Genomic DNA, 17,868 nt, shown 5'->3' with positions numbered 1-17,868 from the left:
GCTCACATCTTCACACAGAATGGAGGGGTTTAAATAACAGCCCGTTGTTGTTTTTTTTTAATCAACTAATTTCTATTTGATTTGTAATACAAAATGATTAACTGATGTGTGTAACTACTGTAAAGTTGAATGAAAATAAATTATTTTGTTTATACAGAAGGATACACTTTGTGAACTGGATATATAGCTATATGCATATAAATATGTAAGCTACATACATGTAGCTTCACAATAAGCATCTTCTGAATGTGATTACTCACAGTAAAAATCAAGTTTCCAATGCTCTCTGCTGGACAGATTAAGTAATGTTCCAAATTAACTTCCATCCAGTCTGATGGCTTTGATAAATCTTTAGCATGCAACTGATCTCATCTGTTTATTTATCTGTTTATTTATTTGCCCCAACTGTTAGATGTCAGTGTAGTGAAGTTCATTTATGTGAGCGTGTACTTCCCTCCTTCTTCAGCTGTCCCTCAGCCAATTAAAATGCAGAAAACGAAGATGTGCTTTTTCCTAATACATTCCAAAAACCAGTTTCATGTGTGTTTAGATTAATTGTCCTGTTGGATCATTCAGTTGTTCTCAATTGTCCTGTTGGATCATTCAGTTGTTCTCAATTGTCCTGTTGGATCATTCAGTTGTTGTTTAGAAACAACTAGAACCTTCTAGTTGTTTCTAAAAGGTATAGTTAAATAAACTGGTTCCAGTTCTTTTTCATTTTGTCATTTAATTTATGCAACGCACCCATAACACTAGCAGCAAAACAACCCCATGCTGTGATGATAGCGTAAAAGATGCTACTTAATCTCTTTACCGTTTTTGATTACAGCACACTTTAACTGTCAGTCAATACAGAAGGTGTCGTTTGTTGAACTCGGCCTGGTCTGCACCCTCTCAGCCCATGCTGATATAAAAACCGGTCTTCCAACATCCTCCCTGTTTATCATCTGATCAACGCTGGTGGATCCTGAGCAATGTAACCGTCCGAGCCAATGATGAGTGGATCACACTGGATCCAGAGTATCCAGTGTGATCCACTGAATGGACTGCTGTTTTGATCAGTTTCTCCAGATGTTGTTTCCTAACTTCATAACGTTTTATTTAAAGAAATTACACAGAAGGAAACCAGTGATTTGGTTTAAATTAAATCAGATTCAGAAATGATTTTATCAAGCAAATGCATTTTGTTGTGAGTGAAAGCTGCAGGGATTATTGCAGAGTTGTCTCTAATCTCATTTGTCGCACGGCAGCGAACTCTGTTATGTCAACACCTGGAGAGATATTGTGAAATAAAAATATATAAATGCAGTAACTACTGTAGTGATACAAATAAAACTATTTTTAATTAAACTGAAATACCGCTCCCAGAAACATGCGCTCCCTTCTTCAACTGCTCTTCAGACGCCTTACAAACATGAAGCAAAACAAATAGCAAATAGTTGCATAAATTATTTTATTAAGTTGACTTTTTTTAACAGTTCTCTGCAGAGGTGCACCATTGAAAAGCTACAACGTTTCAGTGATCACAAAGGTTTCATTCCCAGCGTCACATCATATAGATACAGTTCAGTGAAATTTTTTTTTGTCATACTTAAACATTTCAGATCATCAAAAACAAGTTTTAATATCAAGCCAAGATAACCTGACCGAATCTGCAGAAAGCTTCCCAAATTTTCATGTCAATAAGTAGTAAGTAATCCACAGAACATCCAAAATTACACCCGGAGCGAAGAGAACCTAAAAGAACGCAGAACCACATTCAAAGTGGTGCAGCACTCAACTACTGTTAGAGCTGCAGTTCATGATCCAACAATAAGAACTTAACCAGCTTACAGGGAGAGTTAAAAACCACTGCTGTACAAACATGGTTAGGGTTAAGGGGTGATCACTTCTAGTACCAGATTTCTTTGGATAGATTTTTTTGTCCCATAAAAATTTAAACTGCATTTTGTGGCTACCTTTTGTAATCTGGTTGCCTTTGTCTGATATTACGATTTTTTTTGATGTTCTGAAACATCAAAGAAGTCAAAGTGAAACAACAACAACAAAAAAAAAAAAAAAAAAAAATTTCCGGGGGGGGAAATACTTTGTCAAAGCTGTGAATATGGAATGGTTTTTTTTTTATAAAGTTTGTCTCATTTTCTGATTACTGAATGGAAAACCTGAATGTGTTGTTTCACATCATGGTCAGTTAGGTATCTGCAAAATAATGCAAGTGTTTTAATGATTAAAAAAAAAACATTTTGGTGTTTGTTTCTGGTTCTGGTTCTTCTCTGCATCCCCAGAACCAAACATGCAGCATGCAGCTTCAATGCACCACAAATCTGGAACAAACTTCCAGAAAACTGCGCAATGGCTGAAACACTGAGTTCATTTAAATCAAGGCTTGACCTGGACCAAATCGTAAAGGTTGGATAACTGGGTCAGAAAATCTCCAGAACGACAGTTTTTGTTGGGTGTTTCTGGTCAAAGGAAGGAACAGGGCAGAACCAGAGACAGCAGCAGAGAGACGCTGAAGCATACGGTGAGTAAAAGTCGACCTGCGTGGAAATGTAAGAGTAAATTTATGAAGAAAGGCGGCTTCTGATAGGAAGAGGCATTAAAGTCTGTAGAGTTGCAGCAGCACCAAACCAGTCAGGAATGATCCCAGACTTCCTGCCATTTTCTCTCATTCAACAATAATTTTCGCAATTATTCTTATTCTTATTCTGACGATTAATTGATTAATCGGGTTTTAAAAATTGGAACATTCTGCAGATTTTCCATTTAACCACTTAAGCATTCTTTTTACGCAATATTAGAAATACATTACCAGATGCAAATGAGCAAACAATTGAGTTCCTTTTCTGAAGAAGGAAATTAACATTTTCTTGCTTAAAATGCAACAGCGTAGCATTTCTGTAGTGAGCAGTTGATCATGTGTAGCAAAGGATGCATCTAAAAAATACTTCTAATGTGAACATGTGAAAAGCTCAATCCTTCCTGCTCAGCTTAGCATTAATATTATATTTTATATTAACCAGTTCATAATTGGATTATAAAATGTGCTTAGTAGATTTTTTTATTTTATTTTATTTTATTTTTATTTGAACCAAGTGAACACTTGATCTGTTTTGTATACAGACCAAAGTTGGAGTTTTTTTTTCATCCTAAATACAAAATGTATATATTTGTTGTACAATTTTAGCTTAATATCTGTTCTGAGTATTTTATTTTTTCAGCAAATGGCAGACTTTTTTTGAGTCTGTGTACTCCAGTTTTCAATTAATCGGCGACTAAATTGATGATTATTTCAATAATCGATTAATCACCCCTATTCTGATGAATTGTTTCAGCTCTTTCAGGTCACTGAGGATGAAACATAATCAGACCATTAAAAATAAGAAAACCAGTAGATTACATCACTGCCACGTTCTTAAAAACTGGATGTGCACATTTTTAAATCTCAAGCTGATTTCTAAAGTTCTTCAAATGGATCAACATGAACTCATTAGCAGCAGAATTAAAGAGACAGTCTGACTGGAATCAGCTCAAAATGGTCAAGTTCAGACCCAACTTCTTTGTGAAACTGAGCCACATCATCAGCAGCTGCGTTTCCGTTGACCGTTTAATTGTGCAATTTGGAATTGCGAAAATAAATTTGCTTAATAGAAATGCGGCAGTTTAGAAAACATTCATTTTTTTGGTGAAACATTTCTGCATTAGGATGAGGAGGACGATGGCACAGTCTGTTTTTTTAATGGCGTCGCACGGACAAACGTATTCATGTGCGATTTTTAATTTTATTTCTTATTTAATAGAAACACCTCGGTTGTGAAATTGTGGGGTTGTTTTTTTTTTTTTATTTAATTAGCAGAATAACAAAGTTTTGCTCACATCCGTAATGGGATTACAGATAGTGTTACCATTTAAAACAAATCTTTTGAAGAAACCCTTTGCAAAAAATAAAGGATGAAACAGAAACTATAAGCATCTTTTTGATAACAGACAACAAATCTGCCATTAATCCCCTGCAAATCACAGTTAAAATCGTGGACTAAGTTGTGACCCAAAGCAGCAGAAACCTGCCGGAGCATTTCTACCAGCACGACTGGCTTTGCAGCAGGTTAAACACTAACTGGTAGTAGATTAGACTTTGTTTGCCTCCTAACTCAGGCAGAGTGAAGGTTTCTCTTTGCATTCCTTCATGCTTTACCTGAGAGCCGATTGTGAATAGAGTCACTATCTCTAACCCTCAGCAGGAGAGCCTTACATTTGAAGTGTGTCAGTATGTTTGATGTTCTGTCGATCCCTGAACCTTTCAGTCCAAAACAGCCGACCTTGTGCGTCAGCTCGTCTTCGCGCGGATCCGGTTCCCGTCAGAGACTCTGGTTGTGGCCTCGCGTGTGAGGGAAGTGGTGCTGCGGGTTGTTGAAGTGGTAGGGCTCGTGGCGGTGGAGGCTGTGGCAGATGGCAGGATGCCCGATGCCTTCGCTCTGCAGATCCTCCTGCTTGTGAACGCCCACCAGCTTCGCCACCAGCTCCTTGATGAAGGCCTGAGGAGGAACACAGAACCCAGAGCCGTTCTCACACACAGATCCACTGAAACTTTACAATCAGGCATGTCACTCAAGCTTTGCTTTGCAACCCGTTGACGTTTAAGGAGCGAAATTCAGCAACAGATAGGCAGTGTCTTCAGTATTTACAGTATTTACACACCATTAATGTATTTTGAGATTTTATGTAAACGACAAACATGAAGTAGAAGTTAAGGGTATTTGGTTTTCATAAACAACTGAGAAGTGTGATGTGGATTTGTACTAAGAAAATACCAAGAAACTAAATGTTGTAACTCATATCATCCAAGTATCAGCTTGGAAAGCTGTGCGGAAAGATGTTGGAGTTGGGGATATGATCCTGGCCGTGTCATCGATGGAAGAGTTGGTTTGAACTTCCTCCTTCTCGCTCTGCTCTACCGCAGTGAGGCAGAACAGAATCTCCTGGGATTCAGGGTCGTAGTTCAAGTACTATTTCAGCTCTTTGGATGCTAATCGGCTGCTCCCAGTTGTAAAAACAAAACCTTGCTGCCATGGTTACTCATCATAACAGGTGTTCAGAAGCAAAAGAATGAAAGAAAAAAAAATCACAACGTTCAAAACCAGAGGGAAGAACTGTAAGCAATGCTTCAACCTAAAAAAAAAAACTAAAAATGACCAAAACTCTACCAAAAGAAAACATCAGAGCAAACATAGCAGAACAACTCCAACATGCTTCCATTCTAGAATATTTTATTTTATTTTATTCAACACCTTTTGCTCCAGTAACCTTAAAAAACTCCAGTGGCCTTCTGTGTTGCATAACTTGTATAAAACGTTCATCTGTGTTTAATAAAATCTGCCTCAGAAGTTTGTAGAAGAAAAAAAAATGAATGGACAGGGTTGAGTTATAAAACATCATCCAAAACTAAACATCTTACATCTGCTCAATCCATCATCTAAAAACAGAACAACTGGAACTGGACCAGAACCAACCAAAACAGAACTTTTTTGCTCCACACTGAAGCACATCATCTGCATGGTAAAACATGGTGTTGGCAGCATCCCTAACCACACCACCACCAGAGCTGTCATATTAATAATATTAATAATATTCATATTTCTCCCTAACATTCTTGTCTTCACAAGGACCATATGAAAATGTACGTTCCTTTAACAAAATCAGATCTGTTTTTCTCTTTTTCATCTTGGAGCAACTGGTTTAAAATGACAATCCATCTGGTATTTCTCTTTTTAATTGGATATATTTCTTACAAATTTATAAATTTCTTCTTTAATCTGAACAATACTGAAGGAACCCCACATGTCTGGCATCATGACACATGTGGGTTCCTTGTAAATTTAAATGTTTTGGGACCATCTTTCCTGTAATTTGGCAAATCCCGACAAAAGAATAAAACTGTGTCCATTTGCAACTTGCAGGATATGCATCACACACGACACGAGGAATGATGCAGACTCAGTTAATACTCAAAATGTTTTGTTTCTTTTAAAACGTGGTTTTTAAAACAACAGTGCTCATAGAGAGAATGCTATTGTGAAATGCTTTCATGGACCCATACAAAGCAGGACGCTGTTAACATTCAACATTATGTCATTCTGGAGCTATGAATGTGAATTGTGTCCATGTGTTTATATTTCAACCCACCTGGTTAGCAGTCATACATCACACTGACAGAAAAGGCAGGAAGATGGCTTGGTAATGATGTCTGCTGCTTATCTTACTCTCTAGAACCTCAGGGTGACCCAATGTCAGACTTCCTGTCTTCTGAACCAATCAGATTGGAGCAAGAGAAAGCAGGCTTCTAATACCACAACTCTGGATCAATCCCCAGACAATTTAATTTCGACAGAAAGTCCTGGTATTCAGGCCCGTCCCAACCAGATGTCCAAACCCCGCCTGCCGGCTGTGTTTGCTCCTGCCTCTCCTCTGAGACTGTCCCCAAAAGTCTACAAACTCATCACCATTTCCCCAAGGGAGGGTCCGGCTCAGCTGCTCATTTCAGCTGCTTGGTTTGTGACCTTACCGTTTCACTCGTTACCCCACCGCCCACAACAGTGGAGGTGGGAACATCAAGTTGCACTCCCACTCAATTCTCCAGCAGCGTTTTCACACCTGGTACACTTGGTTCGATTAGGGGGCAGAATTGCAACATTTGTTACATTTTCTGTTGGTGTGGTTCGCTTTCACGCTGCATTGTGTCAAACAAATCAAAGCCTTTGAAAAACTTGTTCCCCCCTCTCGCCTGTAGGGGCGCTCCACCAAGAACCACCAAAGGAAACAACACAAAGACATCTGAAGAAGACGTGAGCGTTTCCTTCTTCAATCTGTGTAAACACAAAATGGAGTGGCCTTGGATTTTAGCAGTTGTAGGATTTCTCTTTTGTCTTTGGAAAAAGACCACAAGCCATTTCTCATGCACTAGACTCTGAGGTTGGTTTTGGTTGTATTCACCCAGAATTCCCTGCTGTAGTCCATTGGAGCAGACCAGAGATCAAGACAACCGAACAAAGACCGAGGTATTTTAGATAAACCAGAGTTCACTTTTTAGGTCAGCATTCACACCTAGAGTTCGATTAAAGTCGACTAAACGAGACTGGTGTGAATGCCCCCTTCAGCTCTCCATTCCTGATTCAAAGCTGAGAACCACTACTACAATCTCTGACACAATTCTTTGTCTCATTATTGTGAAGTTCAGCAAATAGAAATGTTTTTGGTCATTCTAGCTGAGAAGTTTGATCTGATTTAACTTCATACAGTGAGAAAAACAAGTTGAAAGAGGGACAAATTGGAAGCTTTGATAAATATTTTTCACTCATCAACAGTTATTCTATCTGCAGATCTATAGATAGCCTCAACCCTTTCCATATCGATGGGCAGCAGCATTTTTTTCTCCACTTCCATTGCTGTTGCCACTCGATTGTGACTCCATCTAATATTCTCAGGGATTATAACACTCATGTGGGGATTAAGCTTTGCTAAATCTATTTATGTATGCAGGTTGAAAAAAACAAATCGGTTCTGTTTACTGACGTAAATCACAACACGGATTCTTCCAAGAACATTGGAAGGTCAAGAGACCGAATACGACGGACCTCAGAATTTAATAAACAAAAAGGCAACATGTGTCATCATCGCTGTTTTTTTTCTGCATTTGTCTATTAAATAAAATAATCAGTCAAACTCTTCCCCTGATCTGCAGTCTGTTAGGGTAAAATAAAAGATTACAGCCTGCTGAGAAGCAAAGGGTCCACATGCATCATGTTGTGGCAACGATGCAAACGGACACAGGAAGAAAGGCAGCCAAGTTATTAGTAAAAACCGACACTCGACTGCCTTGTTCATTATTCAAACTTTGAGTTTCATATTTAGAATTCTTTCCCCGTTTACTGTAAGCACAGCAAAAATAAATTCAATTGAATGCACAGATGAATATCACTCTACTTCCAAACTGATTTTGGGACCAAACAGGGACTTCTTCTCATTTTTCTGGATAAAAAAAAAAGAAGTTTTTATCATCACATGGGAAAGAAATATTTATAGTCATAGGCCTGACTCAATAATAAACCTGCGCTCAGCTTAAACAGCAGGAGCCGCGGAGTATCTGGAGGCATTTTTCCAGTGACTGACGTTTAAACCAGGACTGTGCGGGAACAATGTTTGACTCAGGAAAGATCCGCTGTTTCTGCGTTATAACTGAGGCAAGAGAATACGGAAAGCCATTGTTGAAATCAAATTCAGGTTAGTGAGTTGGAAGCTATACACTGTGCAAAACGTGCTTAAAAGTGTATAAAATTAGTAACAATTCTTATTGAATCTCACCTCAGTGTTGTTACTGCAGCTATGGAGGAGTTCCTGTTAAAAAAAACAACAAATAACAGATTTACAATAAAAAAATTACACATTTATCCTCAGATTTGTGGCTCTGTGATGTTACAGTAATGTGTTCTTAAATCTACTAATGTGACTATTGGGGGAACTGTTCAATAACACAAACTGTTTCTGAATAAATAACACCACCAAACACAGCAAATCACTAAAACATGTGACACGTCGCGCTACCTTTAACTTCACGATTCGCTCCTCATCAGTACGAAGGTCAATCAAGTCGTCGATGTTCACCTCCTCCGGCATGTCGTCCTCCTGACGTCGTCAAAGGTTTGCAAACAGGACAAGGAGGAAAACATGTTTAGTCAAAGTGAAAGAAACACAGACGCAAGAAATGCAAACACAAAATTCTATTTGTTGCTCCTCCTGCCAACTGCAGAAGGCTTTCATACCATTAAATATAACATTCCCAGCTTTTGAGTCGTTCAAACTGCAAGTGAAACTTTTTAATCACTTTTATGTTTCTGGATGTTTCTCAGATAAGACCTGTTTTGCCTAAATGTTGCTAATGTAGCAAGATAAGACCGCGCCATTGTCATGTTTGTCCATGAAGGAAACAAAGAAACTGAAGACAGATCTGATGAAAACTAGAAACATTTTGAGGCAACAAGTTGTCATATATTTTAAATAAAGACAACCAATTCGATTTTACAGTGTATCCTTTGCGATGACGCCGATGAAGCACAAAATCCGAAACACTTTGGCCAATCAATACATTTGTTGAATAGATCTTTCTGTCCGAGCAGCAGGAACTTTGACCTTTGAACACATCTCTCTTGCTTGAGTTCCTTTGAGTCGACTGTCATTTTCTGAGAACCGGCTAAAGTCCTTGCACTGCAAACATCTGTAGGCCCAGGAGGCTGAATAGTGAAGTTTGCATAATACTGTAACAAAGGCCTGTTCTGCTGAGACAAGCAGCCATTGTACAAGCAGAGAACCCAGTCGTCCACACCACTGGACTGAGCTTCTCCGTTTGATTGGGATCTTGGCACAAGCAGGACTGCGGCTCTACGGTACACCCAATCTGTTCTTTGTGGACAAGACGTTTTTTGATTTCTGCAATAAGCAACAATCTTGAACCCCTTTTTGCAAACAGAAACTACTTTTTGCACTTTTAGCTCACCAGGAAGTGCATGCTCAGGCTCCAACGATTAAGGAATGCAGGTGAAAAAACCTGTTTGTCCTTTGCTTTATCGCTGTAATCCAAATACTGTTGCCTGAAAATCTAGTAAATCTGCTTTCGAAACACAAACCCATCGAGTTGCATCCAAAAACACCCTTTTCTCTGCGTCTGGTGATGTGCTCCATCCCCCTGTCAGCATCTAGTACACACAGTTTACCTCCTGGGACACTCCTCTCTTCAGTCACCCTTCAGTCTGTTGTCCCATGATGTCCATGTAAGGACAGAAAGCCCCATGTCAGATACAGATCTATGAAAGGGACCCAGCCCTTATACACAGAGTCTGGCCATGTAAGGACATGCAGCCCCCCTCCTCCCCTCTGCCGTTTCAACACCTCAGAGACCACTGGAGCCTTGGGGACTCCCCAAGGCGCCTCCAAACCCTTTTATAGCAACTTAATAAACTTATCTGAAGGGATTGCGTGTTGGATTTATTGCATTTCTGTACCAGTTCTAATCAAATAGCGAGGCGATAAAGAGGCAGCAGCGTGCAGTGGAGCCACAGCAGCTGCGGGACCCACCTGGCCCCTGTACAGCTGGTCCAGGCTCTCGTCGATCCACTTCTCCACGTCCAGCCGCCTCTGCAGCTCCTTCCTGTTGTACTTCACCGTGACCCGGGCGTGCCTCTTCGGGATGTTTCCGCTGGGCTCCAGGTCTGATGGAGCCGGCTCGTCGTTGTCTTCGAGCGGCGTCCCGCTGCCGTCAGTTGCCATCGCTGCTGTGAGCTTGCTCTCTCACTCGCTTCTCGCCTTTCTGCTCGTCTGGAGAGCGGAGCGCTGGGAGGCGCTGGGAGGCGACAGCAGCGGCTCTGCGGGCTGTCCGGATGTTTATGTGGGTGTGGGATAATTGTTTAGGTATTTGGTTTTGTCTCGATTAGAGTCCCTCTGTCAGTGAGTATAGCCCCATTTCGTACCTACGCACTGCCATTACGTACTTCCATTTCCTAGCAGCAGGTAGATAACAAATGGTTCACATGTAGAATTCGTGAAAAATTAAACTATTGTTGTGCCTTTCCTTTTTGTTTTAACAAAACCCACTTAGATAAATACTGATAAAAATGTCAAAATATAAATAAGAACAAAAACCCTGAATTTGACTGTGACAGACTTTGAGCAAATATATTTCAGAAAAGTCGATGAGGTAAGAAACGCCCCGCTGAGAGTAATAATTTAAGCATTCTGGGAGCAAAACATGCGTCCTGTGGTAGATTTTGAACTGCAAACAGGAAATGACAAGCACCTGTTCTTTTGTTCAGATAAAAAAATATATATATTCTATTTTCAAAAGACTTTTAGGTTCTAGTGGCCTTTATTAAATCGTACTAATAGGGAGAGGGGAGAGAAGGCGATGACGTGCAGCCGCCGGTCACCTGGGCAACCAGGACTTCCATCTCTGTAAACGGTGCACGCGCTCCACCAGGTGAAAATATGGCCCCCAAAATAACCCCATTTAACTACAACAAATAAGTTTTTCTTTCCTTAAAATTGATCACAAATTTAGTTTGAACAATAAACTTTTTCAATGAAAAGACTATTGAGAAATGACTGACGGATGAATTATTAATTAGAATGGACATAAAACCCCTAAAATGCACTTTTCTAAATACCTTGTTTATACAAAATCTTGTCCTTGTCACCAAGGAGACTATGCCTGCTATAATCCCATGGTGCAATCCAAGGAGCTACACATTGCACTGTTTTATATCAAATCTTTTATTCCACACCACACACAACATGAACTTAAATAAAATGAGTGAAAAAATGCAACAGAACACAAACTTTGGCATGAACTTAAAATGGCACATGAGCGTAACGTGACCTATATCTGTATTCGGTAACCTTATATGTCTTTTGAAAAAATGGCTCCTTTTAGCCCCACACATTTATCTTTGGGACATTTCACATATCCAGATGCAACAAATGTCAGTCTACTCTCAGCACCATATAAATATATTTCTACATCTGTGACAATCAAAGTGAAGCCATAAACACAAGTTTTCAAATAAATAAATAATATAAAGAATAGGGGGGGGGGGATGATGGTGCACACAATAAGGAAAAAATGGTCAAAGGAAGATTGAAAAGCAAAACAAAAGTCTTTTTTAACAAAGGAAAACAAAATGGATGTGTTGAAAATATATTGCTTCATCCTGCATTTGGTTTGTGTTGTAGGTCCTATCAGCGGCGGGTTACATTATTTGTCTCTTTGGGTCTTGAACACTAAAGAGCACAATCCTTCACAAGTCTCCAAAAGTCTTGTAAATCATCATTAGTTCATGTGTCAGAACTTAACTTTTTACATTGACGTTTCTATCTGTTTATGGTTCTGCTCCTCTCTTCAAAAAGAGAGAAAAGCAACAAGTGCTAAACTGTTCTTTGCCCCTGTTTCAACGTGTGTGTTTTTGTCCTGGTTTCATCTCAGCCCGGGTGCAGAGCCCAGCATGGCGTCATCCCTCCACATGAAGTCCTGGCGCTCCGTTCTGGCCAGGCTGCTCTCCACCGGGTTGTGTCTGTACCCAGGTCTGCCGTCGGGGCACAGCGTGAGGCTGAGGCGAGCTGTGCTGTTGCTGATCTTGAAGAGGCTGCTAGGACTGAGGAAGGCATCTCTCTCGCTGCCTCCCAGATTGTTGACCGCCTCCAAGTCATTGTAGACCGCAATGTCGCTCAGCTGCTTCCTTCCCTCCATCCTCCTCCTTCTCCGCCTCAGGAAAAGGATGCCTGCGACCAGAACCAGCACCAGCACCGCCAGGAGGCAGGAGATGGTGACAGTGGTGGTGGAGGAGGGCTGGGAGGCTTGGCGCAAGGCGGGCTTGAAACTAGGTTGAAGTGTGAACTCGCAGCTTGGACCCATGAAGCCCTTCGGACACTGGCATACAGGCCCAGTGAAGTGGGTGAAGCAAGTGCCTCCATTTTGGCACGGACGAGCCCCGCAGGCGTCAGAGCGGATGCTGCAGTTCTTGCCAGTGTACCCTAAGGTGCAGGAGCAAGTGTAGTCATTCACACCATCCTGGCAGGTTCCAGCATTTTGGCAGGGATTCAAGGTGCAGTCGTCGATGTTGACCTGGCAATTGGCGCCGGTGAAACCTGGCTGACAGCGGCACAGGATACTCTGGCCGAGGTCCAGACAGTCGCCACCTGAAGAAGAGTGAAACACTCAGCTCAGCATGCAGGAGTAACAATGAACAAGATGATCATGCTTAATAAAAAAGAAGCGTGCTCGTTCACACTTCAGCCACAAGATGTCGCCAGAGAGGACTCTGACGGCAGAACTCACCGTTCAGACAAGGCCTGTTGCTGCAGCGGTCCAACTTCTTCTCACAGTTGGAGCCAGTGTAGCTGGGAGGGCAGCGGCATGTGTAGCCGCCTGTCATCGTCTCCACGCAGGTTCCGCCGTTAAAGCAGGGACCGTCTGCGCAGGTCATGGCGATGATCTCACAGTTCTTTCCGTAGAACCCCTGTGGACAGGTGCAGGAGTAGTCGTTCTCCAGGTCCTGGAGGCAGATTATAGATATTAATATTCTGCACTTGCTTTGAGTTCAGTCCGGTAGAAGATTAGCAGAGACCCCCTGGACAATAAGCCTTAGTGACTACACAGCCTCTGCAGAAGAATAACTGTCGTTTTGAAGAGGTGCCCATTTTCTTTTATGAATTAACTAAAAGTAATCTATCCCTCAAGCAACAGCGTTGGGGACCACTACATGATATCTTAATCCCCTTGATCCACAAGCCAAATGGGACACCACAATCCCTGCACAGCACACAGGTAGGGCCAGTCGTTGCGGACACTTACATTGCAGCTGCCTCCGTTCTTGCAGGGGTTGCTGTCACACTCGTTGGTTTCCAGCTCACAGTTGGTGCCTCCAAAGCCGGGCCGACACGTACAGGTGTAGCTGCCCTGACCCGTGTTGGTGCAGGTGGCCCCGTTGGCACATGGCTTGTGGTTGGTGCAGTAGTTGAGGTCCTGGTCGCAGAAGAGGCCCCCCCAGCCCTCCTGACAGTTACACTGCCACGGCTGGCTGCACGTCCCATGGAGACAGCCTGGGTAACGCACGCATTCATTACAGGAGGGGCCCTGCCAGCCCATGCGGCATGTACAGCCCCCAGGGGCCTCGCAGTAGCCGTGCTTCTCGCTGCAGTCCGCCGAGCAGATGGCTGGAGAAAGAAAGGGAGGGGTGGAGGTGTGATTACAATGGGCACGCCTTCTCAAACACACACACACCATACAGATCCCCCCCTCCAAGTCTGAACCCACCCTTGTCTCAGACTTCACTGTTGGTTAAGTATTAATCCAAGCAGCTGGCAGGCACACAGCCGAAGAAAGATGCTTTCTTTTATGTCCTTTCCATCACACACACACACACACACACACGCACGCACACACACAAACTGTCACTGTCTCACACACACACACATTGCCTCTCAGATCACCTTGAAAAATGTGTCTAAAGGGGGCCACAACTCTTTCTCTTATTGTAAGAGAACAAACGGCAGATGGGACATAATCACCATCATCATCATCAGACTGTACCAGCACAAAAAACCCATTGGCTCTGAAAACTCTGGAGTTTATCTTTAAGCACCAAAACTAAAAATACACAGTTTTTCCCCCCTCAACATTCAATCAGTTTGAGACAGACAGTGGTCTGTGTTTGGAAACAGGGCATGGCTTTAAGTATTTTCCATAACTTTAGAACTTTAGCTGTTTTTTGTGTCCGATTCAAAACAGTTAAATCATAAAACGTTAAATCGTTAAAAAAAAAACAAGTGAACATGTCATTGCTGGGATCAGAGTCAGAATGAGACATAAGCTAATAAAGCTGCTGCTCAGGGTCCCCTGGTCAGTAGGGGCCCCAAAGGAGCAGTTCACTTTAATCACACAGCACCATTAATGGTGGCCAACTACACTCATGTGGTGGATCACATAGTTTACAGTAGCAACTAGGAGAACTACGAACTTTTAAATGTGCTTCAAAGGTTTCTGACCACCAAATGTAAGACTTTTACTTCCTCTGGAATTCAAATCAGTTCATCTAGAAAATTAATTATTAATTCACTGTAATTATTATTTTAATGATCAATTTTAATTCTTAATATTTATAACACATTAACTGGAAAGGACAATCACTGATTACTGTACAATATGAGCTGAAATGTGGGCCCCTAATCCAAGGCTATTTATGGCCCCCAATTAATTTTTGGCCGCCTCTGCCTGGGAACTTCATCAGTAATCTCCACTCACGCTCAGAGCAGTAGTTTCCCTTCCAGCCCTCCAGGCAGATGCGGTTGCCCTCCTCGTCGCAGGTGTAGTGGCCCAGCGTGTCGTCCCTCGGCCTGCAGTAGTCCGCGCAGCCGTCCCCGAAGTAGTACTCGTCGCAGTAGACGTGGTAGGAGTAGCGCAGCTCGCTCTGCTCGCCGAAGTGCACGTCCTGGGACCAATCCTCGCCAATAGCCAGCCGCCTCCTGGTCGCCAGGCGGCTCACGAGGTTGTTTTGGTTGTCTGAGAACGAGAGACGCGATTAGTTAGTTTGTTTTTTTCTGGTCATAAAGTCATGGAGTAAAAACAAAACAAAACAACAACAACAAATAAGAAAAGAAAAAGTCTACCTGTGTACTCTGTGGGAGATTCTGCGTTCCAGGCTTCGATGATCAATGAAAAGGTCCCCTGAAAAACACACAAAATGTTTAATAATTCATATTCTAAAGACGATGGTGTTGGAATTTATTATTGAATTATTGGAATTATTGAACTATGAGCCACCGCTACGGGTGATATGATTTGATATGATTTCGCTTCTTTTCTTTAGAGTTGATCGCTTCGCGTCCAGCACTTTTGACTACTAAACGAAGCTGATAATCGATTAATTAAGGTACTTACCGGTTATCTGCTCAGACTACTGAAATAAAAATAAGCTGACTTGTCCATAAAATATGACAACCAGCAAAATTTTGAGTTATTTTGGTTTGGTCAAGTACCATTAACTGTGGCCAACTACAATCAATCGTGGTGTAAGTAGGGCGAAGGCTGTAAAACACATCCTTCAGAAATCGGTATAGCTAAATAAATTATATGTCATGTTTGAGTATATGTGATTGCTTAATGATTCATGAACAATTTCACACAGGGAGAAAATAACGGATATTAATTTGTTTAGGTTACAATAAAGGACTTGTTAAATGAAAATTGAAATGAACGAAATGGCGAGTGATATTTTATTATTATTATTATTATTATTATTATTATTATTATTATTATTATTATGTTTTTTTTGTGATTTTTGCACTTACCGGCCATTTAAAGTGGAAGGGGACTCGGATGGGAGCGCTGCTGGAGATCGACGTGTGATCCGCCCGGATTACGTTCGTGTGCCCGGTGCCAAAGGTGCAGGGCGGCTCGGCTGAGATCACATCCTCCGGGTGTTTTAGGCAAATCCTGAAGAAGATGTGACAGTCTCTGTGTCGTCTGCAGATGCGCTGCGCCGTGTGGAAGGAGTGGATCTTCAACTCGAAGACACCGGAGGACCAAACCTGCGACAGGGCGACGGTGATCATCGTGAGGCACGGCAAAAGGACATTGTAAGGAGGTTATTTAAGTTAAGGTAATACAAGTCAACTCACCACGTGCACCAAGGCCAAAGCCAAGAGGTATCTCAGGTGTGAATGCGCCATTGTACTCGGTGAAAGTCCGGTTCCTTGGGTTCTGAATAGATGTTCGCAATAATATCCCAAAATAACAGCAGACTTCGGAAGCGTTCAGTTTATAAACAGTAAAATCTCTTAAAGTTTCATCCCCATGGAGTGGGATATCCTTCCAGTGCTTCCAGTTCCTCCCTGCTGGTCTCCCCTTGGGTCCTGTGAGGAAGCTGGCGCTCTCTTGGTTCGGTTCTGGTGCGAAAAGACTCAAAGGGCTTTTATACCCGCGCGTTTCGCACGTCACGGCAAGGAGGTGGAGCGCGCGCAGACCTCAGGGGAGCATCCTGACAGGGGGGTGGAGGGGGGGGGGGGCTGCTCGGGGAATTAGGCAACCCACATTACATCTGGAGTGGAAATCTGAGGAATATTCATAAGAAGCTGGCGCGGAGCAGATACGCTCCCTCTACAGTTTTCTCATCACGTTAATTAGCCACGCAAAGTCAAAGCGATGGAGGTGATCTGTCACCGTCCTGACGTTTCAACAGCAAATCAATCGCGACTCAGTAGAAAATAATTTTTTTAAAAGTGACTTTAAAATGGAAAAATGTTCGAATGAAGCAGTTTAGCTTAATTTTTAACCAATCAAATGTTGACAATCCTGCTCAGACTTACAGGATGATCTCAGCTTTCAGTTTCCTGCTTTTACCAAACAACCACAACTTTCCCTTTTAAACTGACAGATTAAGAAGTTTCCTGAATTTAAGTTATGAAAACTATGGATTATGAGAGAAGGAAACCACGGATACAATCTGCTCCGATCTACAGAAAGATGGGGCTTTATTTTCTTTATTCTCTTCTATCTTTTCCTCCCCCCCTCCATCCCCCCTTCTATAATTGCTCCGACGCGTGTGCGGTGACAAAAGGGTGGGCAGGTCCAGGATCAGACTTTATTAAAGCTTCTAGCAGTTATCCGGGCCTCCTCGGCTTGGCGAAGAGGCGCGAGACGGAGGGTGTGGGGGGCTTTATTTGGAGCACGAGCGAACAGCTGTATGGTAATCAACGGCACATGCTCGAGCTCGAGAGGCTCCGTCCCCTTGGCTTTTGTCTTGCACGCACCGGAGCCTACAGACCAGCAGCAGCCGCAGCCTGCGCTCTCATTGGCTGGTCTCATTGGTCCAGCACCTGTCGCAGGGATGCGGTAAACACACCTGAACTGTTCGCCTACAAACACTGACCGGACTCGCCACCTGCGCCGCCGAGATGGCAGCTGATAAAAATCTAAATGTTAATGTTTCACATCAACAGTGTGAAATGTTAGCTGTGGTAAAAGTGACAAAAAGAAATCTGATCAAATACAAACTTTTTTAACTTAAGTCATGTTTATTAGAGCTCAGTCGGATTTCTGACATAACAAGTTGTGTTTTCTACCTTCTTTACAGTGTGTGTTTTGCTTTGTGTGGCGCCTGGGTGAGCGTGGGTGGGGGGTGGGGACCCATTCCTATTACAATGAGTCAAAGGGGACGCGTGCCTGAAGTGGCTCCACCTCGCCTCCCACTCACCCCACTCACAGCGTGGCACGCTTCTCTGCAGAACAATAAAACCTCCATCACGCACACATGTGAAGAAAGCTATAAT

General features: G+C 42.4%; 2 protein-coding genes across 2 annotated transcripts; both read right to left on the bottom strand.

Annotated features, from left to right (window-relative positions):
• Positions 1–3,844: 3,844 nt before the first annotated feature.
• On the bottom strand, positions 3,845–10,443 carry ppp1r14aa (protein phosphatase 1, regulatory (inhibitor) subunit 14Aa). The gene is made up of 4 exons (XM_015033747.1): positions 10,126–10,443; positions 8,599–8,679; positions 8,359–8,391; positions 3,845–4,535 (listed from the first exon to the last, which is right to left on the bottom strand). Exons 1-4 carry the CDS (start codon positions 10,315–10,317, stop codon positions 4,359–4,361), a joined length of 483 nt encoding a protein of 160 aa, XP_014889233.1. The 5' UTR covers positions 10,318–10,443; the 3' UTR covers positions 3,845–4,358.
• An 855-nt stretch (positions 10,444–11,298) lies between these two features.
• On the bottom strand, positions 11,299–16,500 carry dlb (deltaB). Its single transcript, XM_015033746.1, has 7 exons — positions 16,219–16,500; positions 15,889–16,128; positions 15,208–15,265; positions 14,843–15,100; positions 13,394–13,755; positions 12,878–13,094; positions 11,299–12,738 (listed from the first exon to the last, which is right to left on the bottom strand). The coding sequence occupies exons 1-7, from the start codon at positions 16,267–16,269 to the stop codon at positions 12,017–12,019; spliced, it is 1,908 nt and encodes a 635-aa protein (XP_014889232.1). The 5' UTR covers positions 16,270–16,500; the 3' UTR covers positions 11,299–12,016.
• Between the last annotated feature and the right edge of the window lie 1,368 nt (positions 16,501–17,868).

This window comes from Poecilia latipinna, unplaced genomic scaffold (genome assembly GCF_001443285.1).
Source record: "Poecilia latipinna isolate Pla-1442-1.1 unplaced genomic scaffold, P_latipinna-1.0 Scaffold278, whole genome shotgun sequence".
In the NCBI taxonomy this organism is placed as follows: domain Eukaryota; kingdom Metazoa; phylum Chordata; class Actinopteri; order Cyprinodontiformes; family Poeciliidae; genus Poecilia; species Poecilia latipinna.
Note: the sequence above shows the minus strand (reverse complement) of the source record. Positions and strands in the feature narration are given on the sequence as shown.